We start from the raw sequence: 24,597 nt of genomic DNA on the forward strand, positions 1-24,597 counted from the left end.
CTCCCCCGAAAATAAGACCTAGCAGGGGAGGCCTTACTTTTCGGGGAAACATCGGGGTCACCCCCCCCCCCCCCCCCCCTGAGACCGCCGGCCCCCCCCCCCCTCGATCGGCGGCTCCTCCCGCCCTCAGTCGCTCCCGGAACTAACCGCTTAACCGCTTCCTTTCACCTTCGCACTCGCCGCAAGCAGCAGGGCTGGCCACTCCTTCCTTCCGTGTCCCGCCCTCGCCTGACATTACGTTACGTCAGGCGAGGGCGGGACATGGAAGGAAGGAGTGGCCTGCCCTGCTGCTTGCGGCGAGTGCGAAGATGAATGGTGAAAGGAAGCGTTTAAGAGGTTAGTTCCGGGAGCGACTGAGGGCAGGGGGAGCCGCCGATCGAGGGGGGAGCCGCCGATCGAGGGGGCAGCCGGCGATCTCGGGTGGGGGGGTGACCCCGATGTTTCCCCGAAAAATAAGGCCTCCCCTGAAAATAAGACCTAGCAGGTCTTGGGGAGCAAAATTTAATATAAGACAGTGTCTTATTTTCGGGGAAACACGGTATTACTAAATGTATACTTTCTCATGTATTTCCACTACTCATGATGTATTGTAAGCCACATTGAGCCTGCAAAGAGGTGGGAAAATGTGGGATACAAATGCAACAAATAAATAAATAAAAATAAATTATAGCACCAGTCTGTGAAATATCCATGGAAATTTGTAGTTAATCCATGGATTGGCCTTATGCAGTATGTTTTCCTTAGGTCTTAAAAAGAAAAAGCAAAAGAACTTCCCTCTCCCAGCTTCCTAATTTTTAGGGAAAGAAACTTGATATACCGCCTTTCTCTGGTTTTTGCAACTACATTCAATGCAGTTTACATAGCATATACAGGTACTTATTTGTACCTGGGGCAATGGAGAGTTAAGTGACTTGCCCAAAGTCACAAGGAGCTGAAGTGGGAATCAAACCCAGGATTCAAGGTCTGCTAAGCTGCTCCTCCACTCCTCTTGCACTAATTTACCTATCAAATCCTCAGCAAGCCACATCGGTCCCTCCCTATCAAATCCCATGCCCATCTCTCCTACAGGAGCCACCTGCCTAGCTTACCTTGAGCCATCCTCCAGGTTCAGTGCCAGAGGTCCAAACTTCTCCAGCCGCAGATTCCGTGGAGAGGGGGGAGGTGACAGTTCACATTTTATGGTGGCCTTATCCTCGCTGGTTTCCTCCCGAGTAACCGGTGACTGCATAAACAAGAAAAGGTGAGAAATTATAAAAAAAGACAAACAAATATTTCATATTCTAAGGCCCCGATATTCAGACTGCGGGAGATAGTCGGGCTGCCTCCTGCGGTCCACGCTGAACCCGGATATTCAATGCAGGGCTGTTTCCAGTGACCGGCACTGAATATCTGTGGGGGGGTTGGGTGGTTTAAATATAACTGGCTATGTCGATATTCAGACATAGCCAGTTATCTTTAAGCCGGGCAAATATGACCGCCAAACACAGCCAAATATGACCGCCAAAAATCTGCGGATGGTCAGTTATAGCTTGTGATATAACCGTTTATCCACCAGCCGCGGCAGATAGCCGGTTAAGCGCTATTTCACCGGTCAGCATTTGTTCTGACCAGTTAAATAGTGCTAAATATTGGGCGGTAAGGGCTTTGTCCTATGCTCTGGGCACCTGCCATTTTTAGGTGCTCATACTTATGCCAGCTCTATGGTTGGCATAAATGTGGGTGCCTGAATGTAGGCAAATCGATACTGGGTTACTCTAGTTTTCTATAATGGAACCTTTGCACCTAGGTTTACATATTACACATATTAACAAGAGGCAGATAGACTGAGACAGAGATACAGATAGAGACAGATATGGATTAGGGCTCCTACTGCCTGCCCTCGGGGCACCCAGTTATAAAATTGCCCCGTGCATGTGAATATTATCAGGTGTATTTCATAAACATGCATGTGCATTGCATCTCTGCCCCGTCCCACACAAAATATGACCACAGAGATGCAAGCACACCTATTATGTACAGACAGGTGCTTTTTACGCTCTATCCCTGCAATTTTAAAAGGTTTACGTCCAATGTGTAAAAAACATGCTTTACATACAGAAAAGGGTTTAAAAACCTACCCCCTATAAAGCAGAAGTAATAAAACGTTATAAATATTTTTATTTTAACAACCAAATTAACCCCCTGTTTGCGGTGTGAGCCTCATACTGAAGATTGACAGTATGTTTTTCCCTGTATAGGTTTGGGGATTCAGACAATTGTTGGGGGGGGGGGGGGGGCTTTTATGTTTGTTGTATTACGTTTAAACTTTCATTAAAAATAAACAATAAAAAAAATTAAATTAAAAAATAAAATTAACCCCCCTGTTTACTAAACCGCGCTAGCTGCTGCTGCGTGGGAACGCCAACACAGCATTAGCACATGGGCAGTCACTAGCACGGTATAAACAATCACCACAGAATTATGACCGTTTTCTAGCCAGTCAATATTCAGCTGACGGTGGGCAGGTCCCGATATTCAGTGCCAAAGCCATGTCCAGGCACCAGCACTGAATATCTGGGGCCATGCCGGCATGTGCTGGCCGCCAGATCTTACAGGGGTCCTGGGTTCAGCCAGGACACGGGTAAGACATTTATGAAGGCCCCAGAAGAATACTGGTCAGGAACTGCATAAGAGGAAACAGGTGCTCTTGCATAAGAGGAAACAGGTGCTCTCAAGCCCTCTGAGTCCACCCTCACCCCCTGAAAACAAGTAAATCCCCTGACCAGGACCCCATCCTCTGTAAGCTCCCCATAGCCTACCTTACCCTGCTGGTCAAGGGGGTCATAAAGGCAGGAGCAATGCTCATTGTGGTTCCAGCCTCAAAACAGTTGCCATGACCTCTAGTGGCAGCCTCTTGGTCAGGGGCTATACTTGTCTTTGGGGGAAGGATAGGGGGTGGGCACCGGAAACTCCTCGTGCCACTACCCTGAATTTATTCAGAACAATGCCCGGTTATATAAGTACATAAGTATTGCCATACTGGGACAGACCAAAGGTCCATCAAGCCCAACATCCTGTTTCCAACAGTGGCCAATCCAGGTCACAAATACCTGGCAAGATCCCAAAATAAATATAAAACATTTTATGCTGCTTATCCCAGAAATAGTGGATTTTCCCCAAGTCCAATTTAATAATGGTCTATGGACTTTTCCTTTAGGAAGCCGGCCAAACCTTTTTTAAACTCTGCTAAGCTAACCGCCTTTACCACATTTTCTGGCAACGAATTCCAAAGTTGAATTACACGTTGAGTGAAGAAATATTCTCTCCGATTCGTATTAAATTTACTACTTTGTAGCTTCATCACATGCCCCCTACTCGTAGTATTTTTGGAAAACGTAAACAGACGCTTCACATCTACCCGTTCAACTCCACTCATTATTTTATAGACCTCTATCATATCTCCCCTCAGCCGTCTTTTCTCCAAGCTGAAGAGCCCTAGCCGCTTTAGCCTTTCCTCATAGGGAAGTCATCCCATCCCCTTTATCATTTTCGTCGCCCTTCTCTGCACCTTTTCTAATTCCACTATATCCTTTTTCAGATAATATTCGAGGTGCGGTCGCATCATGGACCGATACAGAGGCCTTATAAGGTCCTCATTTTTGTCTTTCATTCCATTAACTCAGTGGTTTAAGTTAGCAGAGCCTTTTTGCTCTCCTGATTTTAGCCACTTACTTAATCATTTAGCAGTCTGAACATCACTGCTAACTGGCTATGTACTACCTCCACTCCACCCAGACTCTGCCCTCAGACTGCCCCAGTCAGTGGCGGACCTACCATTAGGCCAACTGAGGCAGAAGCTTCTAGTGGCGATATTCAGCGACACTGCTGAATATCAGTGAATAGGCAGGCACAAACATATCGCTTTCAATATTTGGGCCTGGAGTCTACATTTGGGACAAATCTTACAGTTATGCAAAAACTCCCAGAGGTCTCTTGTACTACAAAGCCAAACAGCTGTGTTGAAAATTTCATATCAGGTCCTAATCCAATGGAGTTCCCCATGACACAAGGTTTGCTTCCTATCAAGACATGTTACGGTATGTAGTGCAATAAGCCAGCACACAGGTAACAGGTCAGACTCACCAATATTTTCCGACGGTGCTTCCTTAGGTCACTGGGCTGATTAACAAGTGAGGAGACAAAATATTAAGGGGTTAGAACCAGTTTCTTTTCTTAGTTATCTTTATAGCACAAGACACTGCAAAATGCATCTGTAGAGAGGGAAATACTTCACCTCCCTCTATAAAAAAATATATTGAAGCCACAAATCTGATACCAGGAATATTGGCCACAAAGTCCAGCAATCTGATTGGTGTAGACTAAGAAGTAGTAGAGTATGAAATCCCAGAGCACTGTATTAAGTGAGAAATAAATCCCAAGGTGAAGCAGTCGCTAAGCAAGGAATCCCATGGTGCTGTAGCAACCATACAAAAGGCGGTAAATAAATCCTAATAATCCTAGCAATGGGCTAGAAACAAGGAGAATAAGGGTTAAAATCCTACTGCTCCCTTTGTCGTCCCATCTCACCTCGGGCAAACTAATTAGGATGCAAAAAAACTGAAGGTTATTGGAACCTGTCTGCCCACTATTCAAAGTGATTTTAAGTGGGCAAGAGAGGTTCCAGCCTGCTTAAGTCGCCCGTGGCCAGCCAACTGCCCATATTCAGCGGCACTTTACCAGGCCTGAATATCAGCTCTGACCAGCTATCGTAAAAGTGGGCAGGTGGGGTGGTACAGTGAGAGGTTGGAAAGGAGCTGGAAGTCATGCAGGTGCTGGTAGTATTCAGTGCTGGCACCTGCACTGTTAAGCGGGTGAATTTGGGACTGATTTTGAGCAGTCCTAAATTTGTCCACTTAGCTTTGCAGGGTGCCAGCTAAATATCGGCTTACACCAGCATAACCACTCCCCTCTCCCCCAAAGAAAGAAAAAAAAAAAGGCAGAGGCTCTCCAATCCATACCCTCTGGTCCCAATCCATTTTTTTTACACTTACATTTTACATTTACATTGGCAGTTATACCCCACAAGGTCCCAACATAAGAGTTCTCTGCAGTTTACTATAAGATAAAAATACAAGGCAGTCCTTGCGAGCTACATAGTTTTAAAAATGTGTTATATTATTTATCAAATAGTTTCATTAGATACTTTATTAAACCATTTAGTTTGACCTAATATTCTACTATTCACAGTTAAGGTATTCTACCATTTCACAGACTGAAAGGAAAATAATTCATCAAAAACAGACCTATAAATGACACCCTTGGGGTTAGGATACTGTAATAAAAGCACCAATCTTATCAACTAAAACTCTATGATGTCATGATAGAACCACAAGATCTGATAAATATGCAGGAGCAAAGCCATTTAAAATAGAAAAACTATGTTAGGGGAGGGGTACGGGTGGGAAGGAAAAGTCAAACTGTTGATGATATGATTGTTCTTATGTTCATGTCTGGAAGATTTGGCAATTGGTAGAGCTTGTTGTTTATCTACTTTCAATTTCATCAATAAAAAAGGTTGAAACAAAAAAAAAAATAGAAAAACTATTTGTGCACAATTTTAACAGGCAACCAATTGCAGTTTTCATAAAAGTGAAGCGGCTGATTCATAACGAGAACTGCAAATCAGTCTGGCGGCTGTGTTCTGGCGTGTCTGGAGTTTTTTCCGTAAGCCTTCCTATAAACCTACTAATATTGCATCACAATAATCTATTTGAGATAAAATTAATGGATTGTACCAAAAGTCTAAAAGCATTAAAATAAAAATTAGATCTCAATCTCTTCAATCTTTTCATATTATAAAATTCTTTCTTTAGTATTTGATTCATATGGGGTTCAAAAGATAAGTACTCATAAAAAATTACCCCCCCAAATCTTAATTTGTTTTTCCTATTGAAATGTGATATTATTGGCAACTTTCAGTCTCCAAAGGGTTTATAGTGAATATCCAAAACTATAAATTTAGATGTTTTTTGTTATTTAGTTTTAACATAGAAACATAGAAGTCCATCTATTTATAATTCTAAAATTATGCTCAATCCTATTGACTTCCTCTAACCATGCAAGACCCCCACCCCTTCAACATACAGGGTAGGTCCCCTCCGGCCTATCTGCAATCCTTGGTGGTCCAACAGGGGTGGTGTGGGTAGGAGCGAAGCCCACTTGTTCCTGCCCCTAGCGGCTGCCTTTCCAAAATGGCTGCAAATTACTTCTAGCAGTAGCCTCGCTGTACTTCAGTAGTACCACAAGGCTGCCACGACAGGTTGCCCCACACGTGGCCTGTCACTGAATATCCAGGGCTAACTTAGGCAGCGACAGAAAAACCACTGACCACTGTCAACTGAATACTGACCCGTGCATCTATACCAAACATCACTCAAATTGTGATATTTTGGATGTAATTTATTGAGTGACTGGTAAATATACAGGTTGTAATAATCCAGGTGTTTATCACAGCAAATATTGATAACACTATTTATTCATATAGACCACAGTCTTGAGGTTGCTCTCAGCCTTATATTCTAAACCACTTCATTCGCATTTTTGTTCCTACAACATTGCACACTACAGCTTCCTGGCCTTTCTTATTTACATTCTTTTTGAATTGTGTTTACTGACTTCAGACCTGTTTGTGATACATCCCCACTGGACACAGTCTGATCAATATTCAAAACAATTTAACTGGCCAGAAACAGCCACTGACCACTTAAAACGCTTGTCCGGGGCTATCCGCTAAATTTCAGCGTCACTTAAGCGGCTATCACCGTTTAGCAGTTAGTGCCTAAGTGAAAGCAGAGCATCTTTCAAAACAGTCACTTCTGTCTCAGTACTTTTAATTCTATTCTCTTGTTCCCGGATCGTCTGAAAAATATTTGTCTGAGGGCAAATAGCCTGCTCTATTTCGATGATAACCATCCAAATTGACTTTAATGAAAAACACTCAGATCGCTTAGGCTAAAATAGAGTCTTAACAGAGATCCCAGAAGACTGAGCTTCTGACACAGAGTAATGAACATCATACACAAAATCAGCAGGATTCATCATCTTTTACCATCTCTGAAGCTCCCACTACAATGTCAGCTGCAATAATTGGAAGCATGCTCTCCTGTTGCAAAACACAAGGTCCCGTCACTCAGGGAATCTGCTCAACACTCTACCCCTTGGGCCTGTGAGACGCCAACCTCTTCAGCAGGCGACGGCAAGCATGAATGCTCAATGGGAGAGACACCTCAGTCTGCACCTGCAGAGTCTGCTGATCCAGGATCAAGGTAATGTCAGACACTGAGGAAATCCCCAGTCCTCCTGTCTTCAGGGAGCCTCAACACAGAACTGCATCGGATCAATCTAGTCAAGACCCTGACCTCTACAAAAAAAAAAAAAAAAAAGAGTCCAGGGGATCAAAGGTTAGAGTGTTGGGGTGGAGGTCTCCAAGGGACAGACCATCACTCTCCCCTTCACTTGCCCATTAAAGGAAAAGAATTTACCAAAGAAGAGATCTCATAGCCAATAAGTTAGAATGCCACCATTTGGGCTCTGCCCCTAGACATCGGCCTCTTAATAAGCCTTCTTTGATTTATCCATAGACTTCTTTCCTTTCGTGATGCCACCTTCACTGCTATTGTTCTTTTTGTAATTGTGCTGTATTTTCTATCTCCTTGTGGATTCTTTACATCATGTTACACATACAATACTTAGAATACTTTCAGTCAAAGGACAGGGGAACCCTATTCTTTCTGGAATGGTGACCATTGTTCCAGGCTCAACAGGAAAGCAGTTAAGAAACATTTTCTGCATCTTAAGGTTTGCATCACTGGCAAATGGCAACTTACCAATGTCATGATACCCATACGGCCCAACTCATGGGTACTCCAAAAGGGCAGCTTTGGGGTTGAGCGGCCACTTATGGGGGCTGAAGGGCTTGACAGTGACAGAGTAGTGAGGGATGTTGGGATGGACAGTCTCTTGCGACACTGGGTGAGATTCAGGCCCTCCATGCTTCCGCTGGTCACCGCGCTTTCAATCTCTTCGGCTCGGAGCTCTGCAGACGCTTTCTCTTCCTGAATCAACCTGTGGAAACAGTACAAGAACAAATAAAAGCCAAGGTGACAGCCAGTGGAATGGTGGGGAAGGGGAGAGAAGGGGAATGTGCGCATGGAGATGGGAGAACAAGATGAGCTATAATCAACAGAAAAAAAGGAGATAATATCTCTGCCCAAATCAGGAGCGATGCCTGGTCTGAAGCGCTGTATCCAGTACTGGAGGCCACACCTCAAAAACACTGCCAGTAAAAGAGGCATTCTAAATGATGAATACCAACACAGTGCAGTGCGTACCCCCAAAATAACTTATGACATGTTGCTTAAAGACCTAAACATGTACATCCTGTAGGAGGAGGAGTATGACAACATGACAGAAGCAATAAAATACTTCCAAGAAATTAAAGGTACACAGGAAGCAAACACTGAAATTCCAGAGGATGAAAGGCAGGACAAGGGCAGACTCAAATAATAGGAAGAAATATCTTTTTTGTTTTTCACAGAAATGGGTGGTAGATGCAAGGAACAGCTTCAGATGGAGGAAGTAAAACAGGTTATGTTTCAACTGTTTTTTATTGCTGATCCAATAGCTTATACATAGCAGGGGCGTATCTGCGTGGGGCCACAGGGGCCTGGGCCCCCGCAGATTTTGCCCCGGACCCCCCTACCGCCGTTAACCCTCCCTCCCTCGCCTACCGCCGTCACCTACCCCGAGGTCCGCTTCCTCCGGCTTTTTAAAATATTGCTTCAGCTGGCGGGGGACCCCAACCGCCACGTTGAACGTGCTGCGACGTCAGACTCCATCCAACTGGAACTAAAGATGCATGCAGCTTTCACGGCGCGCTGCACGACGAGGATGAAAAAGTTAAAGATCGCGGCTGGGCTGGCGGGGGGTTGGGGTCCCCCGCCAGCTGAAGCAATATTTTAAAAAGCCGGAGGAAGCGGACCTCGGGGTAGGTGACAGCGGTAGGCGGGGGAGGGAGGGAGTGTTAACGGCGGTAGGGGGGGGTTGACGGCGGTGGGGGGCGGCTGACGGCGGTAGGGGGGGCTATAATGTGCCCCCTCACTCTAGCCCCTGCCCCCCCTACCGCCGAATCTCAGATACGCCCCTGATACATAGCCTTAAAATCTAACAGCTGACAAATCAATAAACACAACGTTCTTTTGCAAATATGACACTAACTTGTGTCACCAATATTTTTGTAACTTTTTCTCCCCTCAGTCCCACAAACTGCAGACTCTGTACCTTAAATATTTGTCTGCTTTGTCAAAATGAGCGGTAAATAGCATTCATCTAAGTAAGATATTAAGTTCACTAACTTCACGTGGTATGTTATGATTATTACGGTACCCTATCTGAAGTTCCTTATCCCTCCCCCCTCCCTCCCTCGCTTATTTTGCTGCGCTCCTATCTCTTTCTTCATGGTTTCTACTCCTTTGATACCTCTCCAAACAGGAAGTAAAACAGTTAATAGAATTCAAGAAAGCACGGGACAAGCAGAGAGGATCCTTAGGAGGAAAAATGAAAATCAAGTGGTGTAAGTGGTATTGCAAGAGATAAGGCGAATGAACCTCTAACACTGCCATATTCAAATCTTTTGAATATCAACCTGAAGGAACATCAAACTTAAGGGCCCTTTAACTAAGCAGCACAATCTGGGCTTAGTGTGTCGAAACACAGGGCTATCCCCACACCCAGGGGTGTGCTGGTAAATTTTTAACAACAAGCTCTTTCTCCAGACGTAGCCAGCTCTGCAGTTGGAAGGGCCAGGGGTGGCCCGGGGGTGGGGGGAGAGCAACACTTGCCTCTCTCTCCCCCCTCCCTTCGTGCGGGCACGCTAGGCATACCTTTGCTGGCCGCCAATAAATGGACTGCCACCACTCCCAACGTCTTGCTCTAAGCAGCATGCTGGAACTTCTCTCACATGCTCGAGAAGTCCCAGCCTGCTGCCCAGAGCTGGAAACAAGGAGCGGGGAGCAGCAGTAGTCTATTTACTTGGCTGGCAGGGCTCAGCATCCCCACCGGCAAAGTAAAAGAGAATTCATCAGGGGGCCCAAGCCCACATTTTGGGAGCCAGTTGTTAAAGTAGCCATGGAGGGCCCTACTTTAACAACCGGCTCCCAAAATTCTTAAAAACTTAACAACCGGCTCTTGCGAGCCTGTGAGAGCCTGCTCCAGCACACCACTGCCCACACCCTAACATTCCAAACAAGATTTGACCGATGTTGGAAAACACATGTGAATCACTTACCTAATTTCTTCATTAATAGCATTGAGCTGTTCTTGCAGCATCATCGCCAGAGTCTGTGTGTCCGAGTGTCCACTGGAGGACAGCACCTCCATGGAGCCAAACACCGTGTCTCTGCCATCATCTTCGATGTCTGACAGTTCCAGATCACTGTCGGTGGTGTGAGCTCCAGTCGCAGGTATTACAGCCAGTGGAACCTGGTCCAGATCCTGCTGAGACATAAAGATGTAAAAAGACTGGAAGCAGCGCAAAGAAAAAGCTACAATAATGGTATGGGATTTGCATTGCAAACCGTACGAGGAGAGACTTGAGGCTTATTTTCAAAGCACTTAGCCTTCCAAAGTTCCATAGGTTTCTATGGAACTTTGGAAGGCTAAGTGCTTTTGAAAATATGCATATTGCTGCCTAAACATGTATACCTTGGAGAAAAGGAGAAACAGGGGTGACATGATACAGACGTTCAAATATTTGAAACGTATTAATCCGCAAAATGAAACTTTTCCTGAGACGGGAAGGCGGTAGAACTAGAGGACGTGAATTGAGGTTGAAGTGGGGCAGACTCAGGACTAATGTCAGGAAGTATTTTTTCATGGAGAGGGTGGTGGATATGTGGAATGCCCTCCCGCGGGAGGTGGTGGAGATGAAAACGGTAATGGAATTCAAACATGTGTGGGATAAACACAAAGGAATCCTGTTTAGAAGGAATGGTTCCATGGAATCTTAGCGGAGATTGGGTGGTGACGCCAGTAATTGGGAAACAAAATGGGAACTGGGCAGACTTCTACAGTCTACGCCCCGATCGTGACTGAAAGGAATGGGCTGGAGTGTAAATTTTAAGGGGCTTCGAAGTTAGCATACCTTTTTATTTATTTGGATTTTGCTCACACCTTTTTCAGTAGTAGCTCAAGGTGAGTTACATTCAGGTACTCTGGATATTTCCCTGTCCCAGGAGGGCTCACAATCTAGGTTTTTTTACCTGAGGCAATGGAGGGTTAAGTGACTTGGCCAAGATCACAAGGAGCAGCAGTGGGATTTGAACTGGCCACCTCTGGATTGCAAGACCGGTGCTCTAACCACTAGGCCACCTTATAGAATAAGCCTAAATTTCCATGTGGTATATAGAATACATTGAGCACCTGTACATGCAACTAAATTTAATCACGGGCAGTTACGCCAAGTAAATCCTGGTGTAAATGCCGGCCTAAATGAGGCTCAGACTGGGTGTATTCTATAACAATGCGCATAGATTCTAGAAACACCCATGACCCGCCCATTCCATGCCAGTGCCCTCTTTTCAACTAAGCACCTTAGATTTACACACATCATGTTACAAAATACGCCTAGACAGTTCTGCACATAAATTCCAATACCAATTAGTTTCAATAATTGTTCGTTGTGGAAATTATCGATGCTGATTGGTTTGTTAGCCAATTAGGGTATGTGAATCATTATGGAACACACTTCAATTTCCGTGTAGAAATCTCAGCACAATATACAGAATCTGGGAAGTTACAATTAAATCTAATTACTGCCAATAATTAAACTGCGTGTGCAAAGTGGGCAAGCGTTCAAAGTTGCGTGCACAATTTTTGATGACTTTTATAGAATTAAGGGTACATGTGTGTTACAAAGCAGCGCCTGGGCACTCTGCTTATACTTACTATTCCGGTGGTTCCCAAACCTGGTCCTGGAGGCACCCCAGCCAGTCAGGTTTTCAGGATATCCACAATGAATATTCATGAGATAGATTTGGCGGCAATGCATGCAAATCTCTCTTATGAATGTAAGAGCAGGAGCATGTAAGTTTGGGCACCCATTATAGAATTGCCCTTTTGTTGTTTTGAGAGGAGTGGGAGGGGTCTTCCCCATGCTAATAGGGTCAGTTAGTGGAAAGGATTTAAACAGAGCTGGTGCAAGGGTAATGGTCACCCTAGGCAAATCATCAGCTTTACATCCCCCTCAATGAACTTTCAGACCCCTATCCTGTACCTCTAAGACTTTGATAATTAAACTCAATCATCATACAAACATCTTATAAAAATGCAGGTTAAATTATGTGCTGATGGTTCTTTGCGTTTGTGTGGTTCTCAGGACCTATTGCTTTTGACTACAGCTGTTCTTGCCATCCCCATGAAGTTGCTGCCATAGATGATTGTCTAGTCTTGCCTAATGGTTAGGCCAGCCCTGTATTTTAAAGATACAGAGCACACACCCGTTCAAAGAACTCTTTGGAATTTAACAATCTCATTAGCATCACGAATTGGATGCCGACAATATTTATGATTTTCATTTGCAGGTTGACATTTGAGGTCCCATTAGTGACTTGGGGACCCATTTTCAAAGCATTTAGGGCCTCTTTTACAAAGCCGCATTACCGAGTCCCGTGTCGGCAATTGAGAAGAAGCCCGTTCAATTCCTATGGGCTTCCTCTCATTTGCCGCATGGGAATCGCTAGAACGGCTTTGTAAAAGAAGCCCTGAGACTTACAGAGTTCCATAGGTTACTATGCAACTTTGCAAGTCCTAAGTGCTTTGAAAATGAGCACCTTGGTCTCGTAATCTGATGATAGAGGGGACCCTACTGAAATCCTCTCTGTCTGAAATAAAGGACAGTAATATATTCTATGTGGACAGAACCCGTCGCTCAGAGGACTTGTTGCATATTGCCATATGGAGACTTGGGATTGTTTCCTGGGTGAGGATCTTCTCTCCCCTAGGTATACATGGCCTGTGGGGGAGGGAGGAAAGGAGTTCCCGGCATCACACAAAGCAAAAAACACACCTGCAGGAATTAAGGCCCATAACTCTAGAAGCCCCAGCATGTGACCCCCAGAGAGCCATCACTAAAATAACTGGGCTAAAGAAAGTTTTGGGGGGAGGTTTTGGTTCGCCCACTGCTGAAGAAAAACAACCTTGACAAGGACAAACTTGAAGGTTACAGGCCAGTATCCAACATCCCGTTTCTAGGGAAACTCATAGAACAAACAGTCTGTGTTCAACTTAATGAATGGCTAGAAAAGAGTAACTGGCTAGATCCATGTCAATCTGGATTCAGACCCGGTTATGGAACAGAAATGGTCCTCGTATCCCTGCTTTCACTAACTACACCCTCTCCAAAAGACATTACACGATGTGATACCCGCAAGCGAGCCTTCTCCGGAGTAGCCCCCACACTCTGGAATGCATTGCCAGAAAGGTTCCGCTTAACACAAGACTATCTGTACTTCAGGAAGCAGGTGAAAGCTTGGCTCTTCAACCAAGCCTTTAATGGAAGAAGTAACTAACTTGTTAGTCTCACTCACACACACAAGGATTGACTCGGGCTGCACATACTGCAGCGGGACATGTTTATCCACTCCTACCCTAGCTAATAATTAACCATCTCTCTGACCTCACGTGCAACTTTCTTCAGATCAATCACCTTACTTTCTAATTCTTCCTACTTTCTTACTCATCTATATGTTACAACTTTACCTTACCCTTCACTACCAATTATAATTTTCTATTACATATTGTGTAGTCATTGCAAGTAGTATACCATGCCATACTTTGTATTGTTACTTGAATATTTTTACTGCTGTAATTGCCTATTGCTCATGTTTGATCTATTCTTACTGTACACCGCCTTGAATGAATTCCTTCAAAAAGGCGGTAAATAAATAAATAAGAATACAAGAGGGGAAAAAAATCCCAGGGTAGGTGTGAATGAAGATTCATGGTGCCAGATCCCAGATCCATTAAGCTGAAATGAGGAAACATGCCAGATTTAAGAAAAAGAAAAAGAGTGTATTTTACTGTAATATCGATGATCTGACCATTTATTCATTTAATTTTTTTGTTGTTACATTTGTACCCTGCGCTTTTTCCCACTCATGGCAGGCTCAATGCGGCTTACATGGGACAATGGAGGGTTAAGTGACTTGCCCAGAGTCACAAGGAGCTGCCTGTGCCTGAAGTATGAATCGAACTTAGTTCCTCAGTTCCCCAGGACCAAAGTCCACCACCCTAACCACTAGGCCACTCCTCCACTGTTGCTACTATTTGAGATTCTAAATGGAATGTTGCTCACTAGCAACATTCCATGTAGAAGTCGGCCCTTGCAGATCACCAATGTGGCCGCGCAGGCTTCTGCTTCTGTGAGTCTGACGTCCTGCACCAGGACGTCAGACTCACAGAAACAGAAGCCTGTGCAGCCTTCTAGAATCTCCAATAGTAGCAACATTCCATGTAGAATTTCCAATAGTATCTATTTTATTTTTGTTACATTTGTACACTGCGCTTTCCCACTCATGGCAGGCTCAATGCGGCTTACATGGGGCAATGGAGAGTTAAGTGACTTGCCCAGAGTCACAAGGAGCTACCTGTGCCTGGAGTGGGAATCGAACTCAGTTCCTCAGGACCAAAGTCCACCACCCTAACCACTAGGCCACTCCTGGTGCACCTACAATTAATCATAAGTACATAAGTATTGCCACACTGGGACAGACCTAAGGTCCATCAAGCCCAGCATCCTGTTTCCGTGGCCAACCCAGGTCACAGATACCTGGCAAGATCCCGAAAAAGTTCAATACATTTTACGCTGCTTATCCCAGAAATAGCAGTGGATTTTCCCCAAATCAATTTAATAATGGTCTATGGACTTTTCCTTTAGGAAACCATCCAGACCTTTTTTAAACCCCACTAAGCTAACCGCCTTTACCAAATTCTCTTGCAACGAATTCCAGAGTTTAATTACAAGTTGAGTGAAGAAACATTTTCTCCGATTCGTATTAAATTTACTACTTTGTAGCTTCATTGCATGCTCCCTAGTCCTAGTATTTTTGGAAAGAGTAAACCAACAATTCACGTCTACCTGTTCCACTCCACTCATTATTTTATAGACCTCTATCATATCTCCCATCAGCCGTCTCATCTCCAAGCTGAAGATCCCTAGATGCTTCAGCCTTTCCTCATAGGGAAGTTGTCCCATCCCCTTTATTATTTTTGTCACCCTTCTCTGTACCTTTTCTAATTCCACTATATCTTTTTTTGAGATGCGATGACCAGAATTGAACACAATATTAGAGGTACAGTCGCACCATGGACCGATACAAAGGCATTAGAACATCCTCATTGTTGTCTTCCATTCTTTTCCTAATAATACCTAACATTCTATTTGCTTTCTTAGCCGCCGCAGGACACTGAGCAGAAGGTTTCAACGTATCATCAACGACAACTGTGTTAAGAGGTTGAGTCTTCCTTTAGTGCTGAATCCAGAGTTTTAATTAACAAGCACATTCATTTGAATAAAAACTAATTACATTTGTAGGTTAATGTGTGTTTTATCTGTTTAGCCTGCAGTAAAAAATCTAAAATGTTTATTTGAAATAGCTTGGTACTCTTGACCAGGGCTGCTCTAGGTGTGCGAGACTTGGGATGGTGCAGCCAAATTTGCGTCCCCCATAAAGATTTAAGAGAAGGAAGCTGTTTCTTTCAGGCTATTGAGAAGCTGAAGAGGGTGGAGCTATACCCCCTACACCCAACTCTAAACTCTCTGCTGTGAAGGCCATAGTTGCTTCAGCTTGACCTCATTCATCCTGATTACCCTGTCTCAACAGAAGGGCAGCCCTGTCTCTATTAATTTATAGCATGTCTTATCCATATACATGTCCAAGGCAAGGTGCAACTTCAAATACTCACAATTTCCATTACACAGTTAAAGCAAATTATGCATCGATACAAACAATCTTTAGCAAACCATAATACAGTAAACAAAAATAACAAATCACAAAAACAACAAATCACAAAAGCAATAAATAAAAATATAACAATAAGTCTATGAATGAATCAATGAAAATGTTTACACTCACATACCCTTTTGCATTATTCACAAATGCACACATACACCCAGGAATTAGGACTTAATCCCTCTGCCCATAACCCCAAGTCTGTTTGATGAAAATAACCCCAAAGTGTTGCCCTGGCTAAAATCCAGCCTTTTCCACGTACACAATAAAGGTTCCTTTCTTTCTTCAGTGGGGTGGGCTTTAGCCAGGAGCTCCACAGCTGTCACTGGATAATGAAAGGATATATCCCCCCTGAATTTTTATAGGTCCAGGCAGCTGTCACAGCTGTTCCCACAGCAGAGATTTGTGACACACGCCAGAGCGGCTGTACAGCTCAGGGAGTAACTGGATCCAGTGTGCAGCCTGATTAGCGCTTCTGAGCAACTCATTGCACAATTAGCTTCGAGAGATAAGTTTACGGCAGGCTGGGGAAACTGAAAAGCACATTGTGCTTCAGTATCATTCATTCTCATATTTAGAGTGCTTCTCATTCCCTTCTCTGGCACAATTTAGAGAAAAATGTATTTGTTTATTTTAAAATTTCTATTCCGCACTTTCACCGGTGTTCTAGGTAGATTCCGTCATCTATATGCATAACAATCATATTTTACAGAACAGTACAAAATTCATTCTAACACATAAATAATTTACAACACTCTCCTTTTTCTTCAACCTCACTCCATTCCATGGAATTCAAATACATAGTAACATAGTAGATGACGGCAGAGAAAGACCTGTACGGTCCATCTAGTCTGCCCAACAAGATAAACTCATTATGTGCTACTTTTTGTGCATACCTGACCTTGATTTGTATCTGCCATTTTCAGGGCACAGACCGTAGAAGTCTGCCCAGCACTAGCCCCGCCTCCCACCACCGGCTCTGCCACCCAATCTCCACTAAGCTTCTGAGGATCCATTCCTTCTGAACAGGATTCCTTTACGTTTATCCCACGCATTTTTGAATTCTGTTACCGTTTTCATCTCTTCATATTTATTTATTTTAATAATTTCTGCATTTGTACCCCACATTTCCCAATCAAGTTGTTGGTTCAATGTGACTTACAGTTTAGACTTGTTACATAGCTGTTTCGAGTATACATAGCTTGTTACATAGCTGTTTCGAGGCTTTGTTCAGTTTTCATATACCTTATATATCCCTACCATCTTTATAAGCTTGCATAAACAAATTGATTTATTTTTTTTTACTATCAGATCTATCTGCTGCCTCCTAATTCACTTTTTCAGTTTTCCCAGGAAAAAAACGTGTGCACACATATTGAACGCATGGGAGCAGACACTAAAAAGGAGATGAATTAATATAGGTTAGAAAGGGAAGCAATTTCCAAAAAGAGCCCACAGAAAAGGCAACCGGGCTGCATTCACAGAAGACTAAAAAGGGTAAAGAGTCATGGATTTGATACACCGTCTCCAGGTACTGAAATCCTCAGGAGTCTGATTAAGGATCCTCTGTGCTTATCCCATGCCCCCTTAGAAGTCAATTATCAAACTGCCCACACTGGTGCAAAGTTTGCATGGTTTTTTTTTTCGTTTTGTTTTTTTTAGAGGTTTTTATTAATGAGCACCATAAAACAATGCCAAAGGTGAATGGACTTTCCCATTGGAAACTGCACGGGTACAAAGTATGTGTGGATAATTGCATCTGCTTTGATGTAGGAAGGATTTTGCTTGAAAAATGTGCAGGTACATATTAGGGGTGTGCAGCCAGAAAATGTTGTCTGTCACTATTAGATTGTAAGCTCTTTGAGCAGTGACTGTCTTTCTTCTATGTTTGTGCAGCGCTGCGTACGCCTTGTAGCGCTATAGAAATGCTAAATAGTAGTAGTAGTAGTAATTTCACATGTCATTTATGTGCATACTTGTTTTGTTCAGAGTTTTCTGGGCATTTTTGGCTATAGGAGATAAGGCCTCAAGAGGGTGCCCTCCCTTTTTGTATGTGTGCAACATCAGGAAAGCATGAGTGCTCTTCGGGAAAAGTGCATATTAACAGCAAATGGAAAAAAAATTCTTGGGGCTTGTTTTTGTTTGCCAATGACATAAAACATGGGCAATCTTATATCAAATGAATACACAATCCTAGTACATATTGAGGTATATTTTCAAAGCACTTAAGAATTGCAAAGTTCTACAAGTTACTATGAGGCTCACTTTCGAAAGAGAAAAACGTCCAAAAAGTGTCATAAAGCACCATTTGGACTGATTTGTTTCTCGAAACGTCCAAATCGGTATTTTCAAAATCTGTTTTGCAGATGTCTATCTATGCATTTCGTCTGCAGAGTGTCCAAATCGAAAGGGGGCATGTCAGAGGCGTGTCAAAGGCACCAGCAGAAGCCTTCCTCCAGTGCTGTTCATCACTGCGCTGCCTGCCCTGTATCCCCACCCCCATGCTCCTCGGGGGGGGGGGGCACATATGAAAGAGAAAGAATGAGTGAAGGCATGGGGGTGCACATATGAGAGAGAGAGAGGCAGCACAAGGAGGATGGGGGCTGCTTTGGCAGTGGATTTCTTTGACTGGCAGGACTTTAGCATCCCCACAAGCAAAGGTATGATATCTAATGGGGGGAATGCGGAGGGAGAGGAAATGCATGGCCCCCCCAGCCCATACCTGTGCCTCCCCGGTCCTTCCCTATTCCCCCCCCCCCCCCCCCCCCATGGACTGCTGGCTATTCACTGCAATTAATCACAATTAAAGTTTTTAATCGAAATGCAGTCAGTTCTCTCGATCCATACATAAGCCTTTATAGAACAGACTCTCACTGCGGCATTGGGTTGCCTAGATGGTTACCTCTATAGAAGGGATATTCAGGGGCATAGTAGATTAGTCCCATCTCCCATGAAGCAGCTTCTGTGCTATCTTTGAGGGGAAAAAAGTCACCTGGAAGCTGTCAGTTTAGGGGTCAGTAGAGCAGGGAGAATGAGGTTGCTGTGTGTAAAAACTGTGAGCCTCTGAGTATAAGCAGAGGAAATCCATTCCTTTCTTTTGCATAAACACTTCTTATAATTCATGACCATATGAAAAAAATATATTAGAGCTCTCTCCAGGCAGTAGAGAACACATGCGAAACAAAGTGGTGAATCACCTTAGTCACTTCTGACTGTAAACCCTGAAATCTTCCCTTTTGAGTTCGTCGCAGCATGGGGGACAATCCTGCAGCATCTGGGAGTACATCTACTGCTGAGCTTGGCAAGTGCCTCACATCTGAAGTGCTGCCAACATGTGACCTGAAAGAAAATATGCCAGACATCAAACAACAGAGCTTATTCTATAAATACTCCTGCTGATCACACTCTCACCACCACAGACAGACTTAAGAAAGGCTGAGTTCTTCATCAGAATTCTCCCATTTCTGTGGCCACCTTGCGTGTCATATGGCTAATGTTATCCCACTGTGTCTATGGACTTGTACTTCCATAATTCTGGCATAAAGGCAGAAGTGTTTCAGCCTCTGCCTTATGTATGGAGCACGCTTATCAACCTTACCAACCTACAGTGTCAACTGATAAATAGGGAACTATTAAAATCAGGATGTGTGACCATGTGATAAGTACATAAGTACATAAGTAGTGCCATACTGGGAAAGACCAAAGGTCCATCTAGCCCAGCATCCTGTCACCGACAGTGGCCAATCCAGGTCAAGGGCACCTGGCACGCTCCCCAAACATAAAAACATTCCAGACAAGTTATACCTAAAAATGCGGAATTTTTCCAAGTCCATTTAATAGCGGTCTATGGACTTGTCCTTTAGGAATCTATCTAACCCCTTTTTAAACTCCGTCAAGCTAACCGCCCGTACCACGTTCTCCGGCAACGAATTCCAGAGTCTAATTACACGTTGGGTGAAGAAAAATTTTCTCCGATTCGTTTTAAATTTACCACACTGTAGCTTCAACTCATGCCTTCTAGTCCTAGTATTTTTGGATAGCGTGAACAGTCGCTTCACATCCACCCGATCCATTCCACTCATTATTTTATACACTTCTATCATATCTCCCCTCAGCCGTCTCTTCTCCAAGCTGAAAAGCCCTAGCCTTCTCAGCCTCTCTTCATAGGAAAGTCGTCCCATCCCCACTATCATTTTCGTCGCCCTTCGCTGTACCTTTTCCAATTCTACTATATCTTTTTTGAGATACGGAGACCAGTACTGAACACAATACTCCAGGTGCGGTCGTACCATGGAGCGATACAACGGCATTATAACATCCGCACACCTGGACTCCATACCCTTCCTAATAACACCCAACATTCTATTCGCTTTCCTAGCCGCAGCAGCACACTGAGCAGAAGGTTTCAGCGTATCATCGACGACGACACCCAGATCCCTTTCTTGATCCGTAACTCCTAACGCGGAACCTTGCAAGACGTAGCTATAATTCGGGTTCCTCTTACCCACATGCATCACTTTGCACTTGTCAACATTGAACTTCATCTGCCACTTGCACGCCCATTCTCCCAGTCTCGCAAGGTCCTCCTGTAATTGTTCACATTCCTCCTGCGACTTGACGACCCTGAATAATTTTGTGTCATCGGCGAATTTAATTACCTCACTAGTTATTCCCATCTCTAGGTCATTTATAAATACATTAAAAAGCAACGGACCCAGCACAGACCCCTGCGGGACCCCACTAACTACCCTCCTCCACTGAGAATACTGGCCACGCAATCCTACTCTCTGCTTCCTATCTTTCAACCAGTTCTTAATCCATAATAATACCCTACCTCCGATTCCATGACTCTGCAATTTCTTCAGGAGTCTTTCGTGCGGCACTTTGTCAAACGCCTTCTGAAAATCCAGATATACAATATCAACCGGCTCCCCATTGTCCACATGTTTGCTTACCCCCTCAAAAAAATGCATTAGATTGGTGAGGCAAGACTTCCCTTCCCTTCACTAAATCCGTGCTGACTTTGTCTCATCAGTCCATGTTTTTGTATATGCTCTGCAATTTTATTCTTAATAATAGCCTCCACCATCTTGCCCGGCACCGACGTCAGACTCACCGGTCTATAATTTCCCGGATCTCCTCTGGAACCCTTCTTAAAAATCGGAGTAACATTGGCTACCCTCCAGTCTTCCGGTACTACACTCGATTTTAGGGACAGATTGCATATTTCTAACAGTAGCTCCGCAAGTTCATTTTTTAGTTCTATTAATACTCTGGGATGAATACCATCAGGTCCCGGTGATTTACTACTCTTCAGCTTGCTGAACTGACCCATTACATCCTCCAAGGTTACAGAGAATTTGTTTAGTTTCTCCGACTCCCCCGCTTCAAATATTCTTTCCGGCACCGGTGTCCCCCCCAAATCCTCCTCGGTGAAGACCGAAGCAAAGAATTCATTTAATTTCTCCGCTACGGCTTTGTCCTCCTTGATCGCCCCTTTAACACCATTTTCGTCCAGCGGCCCAACCGACTCTTTGGCCGGTTTCCTGCTTTTAATGTATCTAAAAAAATTTTTACTATGTATTTTTGCTTCCAACGCTAATTTCTTCTCAAAGTCCTTTTTTGCCCTCCTTATCTCCGCTTTGCATTTGGCTTGGCATTCCTTATGATCTATCATGTTACTTTCAGTTGGTTCTCTTCTCCACTTTCTGAAGGATTGTTTTTTGGCTCTAATGATTTCCTTTATCTTACTGTTTAGCCACGCCGGCTGACGTTTAGTCTTTTTTCCCTTTTTTCTAATACGTGGAATATATTTGTCCTGAACCTCCAGGATGGTGTTTTTAAACAGCATCCACGCCTGATGCAAGTTTTTTACTCTGCGAGCTGCTCCTTTCAGTCTTTTTTTCACCATTTTTCTCATTTTGTCGTAATCACCTTTTCTATAGTTAAACGCTAGCGTACTTGATTTCCTAGTTTCACTTCCTTCAATGCCAATATCAAAACCGATCATATTATGATCACTGTTATCAAGCGGCCCTCGTATCGTTACCCCCTGCACTAGATCATGAGCACCACTAAGGATATATTACATGGCTCTAATAAAGTATTTCCTTTTTCAGGATTGCCTTAAGCAAGTTAGAAAAGGATTGGATTTTGTCAGTTTATTTCTCAACCTACATGCATCTGTGTAAAAAAATATGAACATTTAAAGACATATGGATTTGTTATACAATGCACACAAAAAAAAAGGAACCATCCCATTCCCAGCTTTTATATCCTGCAAATTTCTCCATAGGAGCAGGATTTAAAATTTCATATATCAAAATACTTATCAAATAAAAAAGTTTTCAAAGCTTTTCTAAACTGAAAATAATCTGCAATACCTCAAAGTAGTGTTGGAACCGAATTCCTTAACTTGACTCCAAAACAACTCAAAAGAGCTATCATAAAAATGTTTATATATGATCTTATTAAACTATGGAAGATTTATTCTTATCGATATGGGACCCTTACTTACAAATCCTACACCCACGAGGTCAAAGTGGCCTAGTGGTTAGGGTGGTGGACTTTGGTCCTGAGGAACTGAGTTCAATTCCCAGCACAAGCAGCTCCTTGTGACTCTGGGCAAGTCACTTAACCCTCCATTGCCCACCGCATAGAGCCTGCCATGAGTGGGAAAGCGTGGGGTACAAATGTAACAAAAGAATATGAGCTTTGGTCAAACTTATCGCCTGTACCTGCGGGTCGATCTGAGGGGTGGGTGGTATGGGGGGGGGGTTGCATCCCTACTTAATATGACTCAGGGGGGGGTCACAAGAACACGGACCCTCAGAGATACATTAGTCTGCGACATAGGGGATGGGGGCTCTACAAGTATGGACGTATAGGAGGGGTTAAGCTCTTCAGTAAGACCTAGTGCTGCCATCTCAAGAAATCAGAATTATCAAATTGTTCAAGAACAGCTAAGATTCCTCATTGTGTTAACACAACCATTTACGTTAATACCCTGCTTCAGTATTAACACCCTCATCCTCCCCGTCCCATCTGCCCGCAACCTCGGAGTCATCTTTGACTCCTCCCTCTCCTTCTCTGCGCATATCCAACAGACTGCCAAGACCTGTCGCTTCTTCCTCTTCAACATCAGCAAAATTCGCCCTTTCCTCTCTGAGCACACCACACGAACTCTCGTCCACCCTCTAATTACCTCTCGCCTTGACTACTTCAACTTACTCCTCACCGGCCTCCCACTTAGCCACCTATCCCCCCTTCAATCCGTTCAGAACGCTGCCGCACGTCTAATATTCCACCAGAACTGATATACTCACATCACCCCTCTCCTCAAGTCACTTCACTGGCTTCCGATCAGATACCGCATACAATTCAAGATTCTCCTCCTTACCTACAAATGCACCCGGTCTGCGGCTCCTCACTACCTCTCCTCCCTCATCTCCCCCTATGTTCCCGCCCGTAACCTCCGCTCCCAGGACAAATCCCTCCTCTCAGTTCCCTTCTCCACCCATGCCAACTCCAGGCTCCGCTCATTCTGCCTTGCCTCACCCTTTGCCTGGAGCAATCTTCTTCAACCCCTACGCCAAGCCCCCTCCCTACCCATTTTCAAATCTCTGCTTAAAACTCACCTCTTCAATGCTGCTTTCGGCACCTAACCTTTTGTGAATTATAGTATGCCCTATCAGACGGACTCTATACTCTATACTTGTTTTTAGATTGTACACCTGTCTTTTAGATTGTAAGCTCCTTGAGCAGGGACTGTCCTTCTATGTTAAATTGTACAGCGCTGCGTAACCCTGGTAGCGCTTTAGCGCTCTGCTTCCCCATTGTTCACATGGAAACTCAAGAGTGAAACCTCTTCCCGGGTCACCAAATTACTGCATTGCCATAAGAAACAGAAGATACAGCATTTCAATGCTGCAAAACCTCCACCGGCATCCTCTTGGAAAGAGATTAACGTTTTGCAACGTTACGGCGCAATACATAAAATGGTAAAGCTGCTGGCACAATATAAAAGTGAAGTGGAGGAACAGCCTAAAGCAGGGGTAGGCAACTCCGGTCCTCGAGAGCCGCAGGCAGGTCAGGTTTTCAGGATATCCCCAATCGCAGTGGCGTAGCCACAGGTGGGTCTGGGTGGGCCGGGGCCCACCCACTTAGGGTTCGGGCCCACCCAACAGTAGCACATGTTTAGTGGTAGCTGGTAGGGATCCCAAGCTCTGCCAGCTGAAGACTTCTCCCTGATGGTAACGAAAACGCTACTCTCCAAGATACCGGCACCTGCGCATGCTCAGATTTCAGCCCATGCCTGCTGCAGACTACCAAGATGGAGAGAAGCATTTTCCCACCAGCTGAGATATTTTTTTGGCCGCGGGGGGGCGGGGGGAGAACATTTGGTGCCCACCCACTTCTTGCCTAGGCCCACCCAAAATCTGCTGTCTGGCTAGGCCCTTGCCACAATGAATATGCAGGAGATAGATTTGCATACCATGGAGGCAGTGTATGCAAATCAAGTTGTTCATGCATATTCATTGTGGATATCCTG

The 24,597-nt window shown here is 44.2% G+C and overlaps 1 protein-coding gene across 1 annotated transcript in view; it reads right to left on the minus strand.

Annotated features, from left to right (window-relative positions):
• PPFIA4 (PTPRF interacting protein alpha 4) overlaps nt 1-24,597 on the minus strand; it is a 131,475-nt gene that overhangs the window by 59,508 nt on the left and 47,370 nt on the right. Inside the window, exons 14-18 of the mRNA XM_030220853.1 lie at nt 19,244-19,385; nt 10,325-10,530; nt 7,866-8,103; nt 4,123-4,158; nt 1,089-1,222 (exon numbers count right to left, since the gene is read on the minus strand). Coding sequence (XP_030076713.1) covers nt 1,089-1,222; nt 4,123-4,158; nt 7,866-8,103; nt 10,325-10,530; nt 19,244-19,385 — 756 coding nt within the window. The remainder of the gene's footprint in view (nt 1-1,088; nt 1,223-4,122; nt 4,159-7,865; nt 8,104-10,324; nt 10,531-19,243; nt 19,386-24,597) is intronic.

Source organism: Microcaecilia unicolor, chromosome 12 (assembly GCF_901765095.1).
Source record: "Microcaecilia unicolor chromosome 12, aMicUni1.1, whole genome shotgun sequence".
In the NCBI taxonomy this organism is placed as follows: Eukaryota; Metazoa; Chordata; class Amphibia; order Gymnophiona; family Siphonopidae; genus Microcaecilia; species Microcaecilia unicolor.